Source organism: Chrysochloris asiatica, unplaced genomic scaffold (assembly GCF_000296735.1).
Source record: "Chrysochloris asiatica unplaced genomic scaffold, ChrAsi1.0 scaffold00129, whole genome shotgun sequence".
Lineage (NCBI taxonomy): Eukaryota > Metazoa > Chordata > Mammalia > Afrosoricida > Chrysochloridae > Chrysochloris > Chrysochloris asiatica.
The window spans coordinates 3,185,819-3,193,649 of NW_006408647.1; the positions used below are offsets into that span (position 1 = coordinate 3,185,819).

A 7,831-nucleotide genomic window follows, 5' to 3' on the forward strand; every position below is an offset into this window, starting at 1 on the left:
TGGCTTGTAGCTTCCTTACTATTCTTCAAGGTAGCATAATATTCCATTGTGTGTATGTACCACAGTTTGTTTATCCATTCTTCAGTTGATGAGCACTTAGGCTGTCTCCATCTTTTTGCTATTGTAAATAGTGCTGCTATGAACATTGGTGTGCAATGCAACAGCTTTTTGAAAGATTTCTATTTGTATTCCATCAATTCCCAGAACGGTGTTCTTTGTCAAAATCTTCAGTGCACCTTGGATTTCTTCCTTCTGTACCATTGGCTTTTGATCATAGGCTACCTCTTGAAATGGTTGAACATTGACCATTTCTTTTTGGTACAGTGACTGTATAATCCTTCCATCTTCCTTTTATATTTTCTGCATCATTCAGTATTTTACCCATAGAATCCTTCAATGTTTCAAGTCGAGGCTTGAATTTTTTCTTGCGTTCTTTCAGTGTGAGAAATGCTGAGCATTTTCTTCCCTTTTGGTTTTCTAACTTCAGGTCTTTCACATTTCATTATAATACTTGACTTTGTCTTCTCAAGCTGACCTTTGAAATTTTCTATTCAACTATTTTACTTCATTTCTTCCATCTGTTGTAGCATCTTTATGCTGGAGAATAAGTTTCACAGTGTCTAATGACATCATTTTCACTAGACACTGTGAAACTTATCTAATGAAAATGACATCATTTTGGAGTCCTGGTGTGGTGCTGTGGGCTAACGCATCAGACTGCAAAATCATTTGAACTGCAAGATTGGTGGTTTAAGCTCACCAGCTGCTCCTTGGAAACCCTATAGAGTCACTATGGGTCAGAATTGACTTGACATCACTTAACAACAACAATGACATCATTGTAGTCTTTTCTTTTTCTCTTTCTTGTTTTAACGGTCTTTTCTTTTCCTGTATGATGTTCTTTATGTCATCCAACAACTCCTCTGGTCTTTGGTCATTAGTGTCTAATGCATCAAATCTGTTCTTGAGATGTCCTCTAAATTAAGGTGAGATATGTTCAAGGTCATATTTTGGTTCTTGTGGACTTGTTTTAAATTTTTTTTCAGCATCAGCTGAACTTGCATATGAGCACTTAATGTTCCACAGTCTGCCCCTTGTCTTGCTTTGGTTGGTGATACAGAGCTTTTCCACTGTCTCTTTCTACAGATACAGTTTATTTGATTTCTTTGTAGTCCATCTGGTGAGGTCCATGGGGATAGTCATTTTTTTATGTTGCTTAAAAAAGGTAATTTTGCTTTTTTGCTGTATGATGTTCTTGCTATCATCCCACAACGCTCTGGTCTTTGATATTTAGTGTCTAATGCATCAGATTTATTTATCAGATGATCGCTAAATTCAGGTGGGGTATGTTCTAAGTCATATTTAAGCTCTGCAGACTTGTTTTTTCTTCAGCTTCAGCCTGTTAGTGCATATGAGCAATTGATAGTCTGTTCCACAGACTGCTCCTGCCCTTGTTAATGCAGATGACGTGGAGCTTTTGTACTACCTTTTTCCACAGATGTAGTCAATTAGATTTCTATGTATTCCATCTGGTGAGGTCCATCTGCATAGTTATCTTTTGCGTTGTTTAAAAAAGGTATTTTCAATGATGAAGTCACTGGTCTTGAAAATTTTTATCATGCAATTGCCAGTGTTGTTTCTATCACCAAGGCCATATTTTCCAACTACCAATCTTTCTTCATTTCCAACTTTTGTGTTCCAGTCACCAGTAATTAGCAATATATCTTGACTGAATGTTTGATCAATTTCATAATGAAGAAGTTGGCAGAATTCCTCAATTTCATCATTACTGGCTTTAGTTGTTGGTGTGTAAATTTGATTAACAGTGGTATTGATTGGTCTTCCTTATGGTGGTGGTGGTTATGTGCTGTGGAGTCAGTTCCAACTCACAGCAACCCTGTACAGGGTTTCCGAGGCTGTAAATCTTTATGGGGGCAAAAAGCTTCATCTTTCTCCCATGGAACAGCTGGTAGTTTCGAACTGCTGACCTTGAAGTTTATGGATATTATTCTATCACATACAGAATTATACTTCAAGATAGATCCTGAAATGTTCTTTTTGATGATGAATGCAACGCCATTCCTCTTCAGTTTGTCATTCCTGGCACAACAAACCATATGACTGTCAGATTCAAAATGGCCAATACCAGTCCATTTCAGCTCACTAATGCCTCTGACGTCAATCTTTAAGCGTGTCATTTTACAATTTCAAGTTTTCCTAACTTCATACTTTGTATATTCCATGTTCCTATTATTAATGAATTATTACAGCTGTTTCTCCTCATTTTGAGATGTGCCCCTTCAGCAAATTAAAGTCTTGAAAGCTTTACTCCATTTGCATCATCATGGCCAACTTTACCTTAAAGACACAGCTCTTCCCCAGTTGTATTTTAGTACCTTCCAACCCGAGGGTCTCATTTCCAGCACAATTATCTGACGATATTCTGGTGCTTGCTCTTCATCATATTTCAATATTCTGGTGTTATCTGACAGTGTTCCATAGCTATTCACACAATTGTCAGTGGTTAAATATGCACAAGTACTCTACCTCTTTTTCTCCCTGTTTTAGGCTATAAGCTCAGCTGAAACCTCTCCACCATTTTAAATATCTTTGGCATAGCTTCCAGCATCACAGGAACATGGAAACCACCACAAGAAGACAAACTGACAGTCAGTATTCACTTACTGATTTTCCAGTTCATGCTAGGATTCCTGACATTTTTCTTATCCATCTCCACCTAGTTTTTTCATGACTGTATGTGCTATTAACTTTTCCACAATCTATGCTACTAAAACTGCCACAAAGAAGTGAAAACTTAGGACTCCTTTCTAACCTTTTGGATTTTACAGGGTAAGTGAGATATTTGAAGAGTCAGACTCTTCAAGAAAAAAAAAAAAAAAGTATTAGTATTTAAAAGCTCTATATCCAGAGACAGACATAAATGAGGAACAAACTTGTACAAAGCTATGGAGTGATATAAGAAGTTTATATGGAGTCAGTAATGCTATCAGTTACATGAGTTCAAAATACAGCTATGCTCTTAATAATGAGGTGGCCACCACGAAATTCATACACTGCATTAGCTGTCTGGGCCAGCTATTCCTAAAAAAAGGCCAAGAGTGGGAAGCAATTACTCTTATTTTTCTTCACAAACTGTTTATTCCTTATAGATGTCTTCCATGTGAATATTTTTTTCTACCCTAAAACTTTCAAATCCAAGTTTACCATTGTTTTAGAAAAGAAATTAAGCAATTAAAATAAACTCCAAATTTGTAATTTTATAAAGTTCATTTTTTAATCCAGTTTGGTTCCCCTCTGGCTTTGCTCTCAACCATGCTACTGTGCCTATATATTTGTGTTTCTGTTGTGTGCACAGTGAAGCACTTCCTAACTCTCAGGACAGTGTTTCTCCAGGGTTTCCCTGGCCTGGAGCTCAATCCCAGCAAACAGGCTCTCCAAGGAGAGAAGTCTTTTAACAGCTAGGAGGAGTTGGAAAGCTGTGTGTTTGCCTAAGTAGAATACAGAATTTTATTCTGGATTCTGGAGATCCTGCCACCCTTTTGTGTGCAGAAAAAAGACTAACCAAAGTGGCATTAACATCCCCTCAGTTTGATTTCACTTTTTCCTAACCTAGGTTCCTGACCTCTTTCTCTTCCTTGGCCAGATGAAGCATTTTCTATTTACCTTTAACAGTCAACTCCACGGGGAGATACCTCATATGGTTGGCAGACCCCAGTGCTTAGTCTCTCTCCCCCAATAATGCTCTTTATTCTAGAGTTCAATATTTTTCTAGTAGTACTTGCCAGCATTTAAAACCCTCCCCACCCTCAGCTTCAATGAAATAGGAACGTAAGACAGTCCTGGCTGGTGATGGTTCACTACCATTGCAATGTTCATTCCTTCCCCAATCTTAATTCTTTATTGTAATATTTTAAAAATAAAATCATCCCTTCCTGTTTTAATACTGTTCAATGCCATTTTTTTCTTGGACATCTACCTGGACCTAAGGTTTATGTTCCATGTTAGGGTTCTGCAGAGAGGAAAGTCATACAAATCGACATGACTTGCTCTGAAAATGTTTTCTTTCTTCAGTTGTTTGCACAAATGTTCAACTTAGATGTTGTTGTTGTTAAGTGCCATCGAGTCATAGCGACCCTGCATAGGGTTTCTGACAAGCAGCTGGTAAGCTTGAACCTCCAACCTTACAATTTAAACTAACCTTGAGGTCAAGTACTTTTCCTATGATGCCACAGAAGACAGGAAGTAGAAGACCTTACAGAATGCTAGGAACTTATTGCACATACAAGTTCATATCTTAGCAGAGGCATTAGTTTCACATATGTCAGTTTCTGCTGTCCTGTCCATGGGGTTAAATATTGCCCTGGTACGCAAATTGTCCTAGATATGTCTACTGGGAGCCTTTTCAAGCTAGCTGATCTCTGTTGTGATTTTCTCCACCATTTTTTTTTTTTTTTTTGTATTTTTTAATCCAACCTTTCTTTATCTTAATTTCCACCTCTCTCCTTTAATAATTAGCATCTATCCATGATTCTTGCTTGATCTAGAATTTGGCTAAGAATGATGGTTTTCCAACAACAGGGATCTTCCTAAATTTATCATAAGCACTTGTCACTCTTACTCAAGCAAGAGCTCTTATTTACTTCTTTATTTCTGTTATCATCAATTTCGAACGATGTGAACTTATGAAGTCCTTCTTCCCAACCTCAACAGTCTATAATTACAGCTGACCTGGGACAGAAGCCGTGGAGTCAGTAAGGGTAGGAACTCTTCAGACCAAGTGCTAGAGACTTAGTATGAACTAGCTTGAGAGTTAAAAACTCAGGGCTCACACTCAGGAGTTTAACATACTGGAGCCCTACCAGGTTTTAATAGTGAAGATCAAAGAAAAGTGCCCTTGTGCTTGCAGCATGGAAAAAATTCATTACTATTAATAAATATGTACTGAGCATTTTGTTCTTCATTACAAATGACCACACTCAAGGAAAATAACTTTACCAGAGCTTGATGTAATGGGGGACCAATTAGCCAATTTCAGCCCCCTCTAGTCTTCCTATTTCATGAGAAGGAGAAAAAAAAGGCTAAGAAATTCTTCAGAAGGTTACAGTCTAAGGACTCTGGCCCAACTTAAAAAAAAAAAAAGAGAGAGAGAGATTTAATGATAAGATCACAGAAGGCTTCTCCTCCCAAATATCTTACTATCACATCAACGGGGCTCTAGTACTCTAGTAAACAGTGGATTACAACTAGAGAAATGCAAAGACAACAAGGTAGAACAATTTAATAAATAAATAAAAGGGCAATCAAGGAAAGTGAAGTTCTGACATGGCAAACATTTAACGAACGTACTATCATAACTCCTAGCCACATATATAAAACCTCACTTTAAATTTTAGTTACCTCAATTCCTACTTCCCAATACATTCTGTCCAACTTTCAACAAAAAATTACAAGGCATGCTAAAAGGCAAATAACCCCACAGCCCAAAGAAAAAAAAACAACAAAAAAACAAAAAAGCAAACTAGCCTCAACATGGCAGAGATTTTGCAATCATCAGATCAAAAATTTTAAATAACTATGATTAATGTGCTAATGTATCTCATAGAAAAACTGAACATGAAAGGACAGACAACTAATATAAAAAATATAAAAAAGGAATGTTAGAAATAAAAAACAGTGTAGTAATAAAGGTAGAAGTTTTGTAACATAAAGGGAGGGAGTAGTTAATCTTACATTCCAGATAGAGAGGACCCCCTAGGGCCATTAAGGGAAAAGTGCATGAGCGCGGCATGTGGAACCCTATACAGAGAAGCAGTGACACCAGAGATGGAGGCAGAGATCAGGACATGGAGAGATAGAGCAGCTGAGGACTCCTGACTCATGAAACAAGAAAGGCTGTGTGCTGGTAGTCAGGAGGCAGACTTTCAGAATGTGCCCTTTGGTTGTTTAAATGATTATATATTCCTGAGAGTTTTGGTGTACATCCCCGCTCCCCAAAAAAACAAAAAACAAAGGGAATAAAAACAAATACTATTGAATGATGATGCCCAGAGGGCATTATAATCATTGCAATGAAACAATGGATGTAAAAGTGATGTTCTCCCATGTAAACTATCACTCAATGCACAATAAAAACTTAAAAAAAAAAACCAGTGTAACAGAAATGAAGAATGGCTTTGATGGGCTCATCAATACACAGAATATGTTTGAATAAAGAATCAATGAGCTTGATGATATGTTACTAAAAATGTCCAAAACTGAACTGTAAAGAAAATAAAAATAGTAAAGACAAAACAAACAAAAAACACAGGACAGACTCTCCCAAGAAAGGCATAACATATTCATAATAAAATTAATCAGGAGATAAGAAAAAGGAACAGAAGATATTTGAAGTAAAGATAGCAGAGAACTTTCCAAAATTATATTATTAATGGTCAAAATTACAGGCTGGCTTGAAAATAAAAGCTCTTTGAAAAAAGAAGAACTTATACAGCAATATACAAAGGGGCTTCAAAAAGTTCATGGAAAAATTCAATGATCTTTTCATTCTATTTTTCCACAAACTTCTAGAAGCCCCCTCATATATGTGAATACAACGTTTTTAGGCCCACTCTCTCTTAACTTAATAGTGCTGGAAATTAACAATTCAAGGTACAAATGTGAAAGTTTTAAATTTTAAAAAGAACAAATGAGACTAAAACTTCTACTAGGCAACTTTTACTAGAAAAGCTGAAACACTGATGTTGCCAAGGCCTTTTTGGTTCATTAAAACGCTTCTCATCAACTATGCTCCTTATAAAATTTAAGGGTTAAGAACATTTGATGATAGAAACTCTTACCTTGCTTGGGGCACTTTACATTGTATGTTACTTTATTGATGGCAAGTTTAAAATCATGCATTAGCAAAATTCCCATCAAGGTTGTAGCTGGAATCTTACTGCCATCTGAAAGAAAAATAATATAAAATATGTGCTTTTTTAAAAACAGTGAGGTTTTCCAACACACACACATACACTAACACATATCTTCATAATACAGTAGGTATTTTGCTTTTGAAGGGATCCCCAGCACCCAAGTTCCCTCCCCATTGGAGGGCATCCTTCATTGTTTTACCTTATACCAAGGAGAAAGCAAAATAGGTGTTCCTCTCCTGCTCTTTGTCAGCAGGGCTGAAAGTTAGGCTACTACCCTGACCAGACTTTCAATCTGCCGCCCTCATGCAGAGATTCAGAGGCAGGTGAGAACACTTTGGAGCAAGGCTGTAGCAATGCAGGCAGCAGTGTCAGCAGTGGAACCCACAAGGTAGTTATTAGGCTCTTGCACCTGACTTGCCCTGCTGGACACCTACTTCTGAACCCAGCCAGAGTCCTTATTAGCCAAAGTACATCTCTGCTGCTTGCAACAAAGTCCCATTTAGTATATGCAAGCATATTTGTGGTTGTTGTAGGTGCCACTGAGTTGGTTCCGACTCATAGTGACCCTGTGTAGTGTTTTCGAGGAGCATCTGGTGGGTCTGAACAGCCAACTTCACAGTCTAGTTCTTACCCTAAAGCACCACACCAGGACTCCATATAGGCACATAATTAGTAATACTTTTTAAAGACTTTCTCTTATAACTACTATAGGCTATTGATTGTTTTCCTCAATCAATAAAAATTGAAGAGGTCCAAGAGCTGAACAGAAAATTTCAAAGATCAGCTCAAGAAGATAAAGTCAAATACTATAATAAAATATGCAAAGATTTAGAGTTAGAAAACCAAAAGGGAAGAACACGGTCAGCATTCCTCAAGCTGGGGGAACTGAAGAAAAAATT

The 7,831-nt window shown here is 37.2% G+C and overlaps 1 protein-coding gene across 1 annotated transcript in view; it reads right to left on the bottom strand.

Moving 5' to 3' along the window:
* Positions 1 to 7,831, bottom strand: part of CCDC109B (coiled-coil domain containing 109B) — a 152,274-nt gene that overhangs the window by 11,930 nt on the left and 132,513 nt on the right. Inside the window, exon 4 of the mRNA XM_006869342.1 lies at positions 6,858 to 6,962. Within this exon, the coding sequence (XP_006869404.1) occupies positions 6,858 to 6,962 (105 nt within the window). The remainder of the gene's footprint in view (positions 1 to 6,857; positions 6,963 to 7,831) is intronic.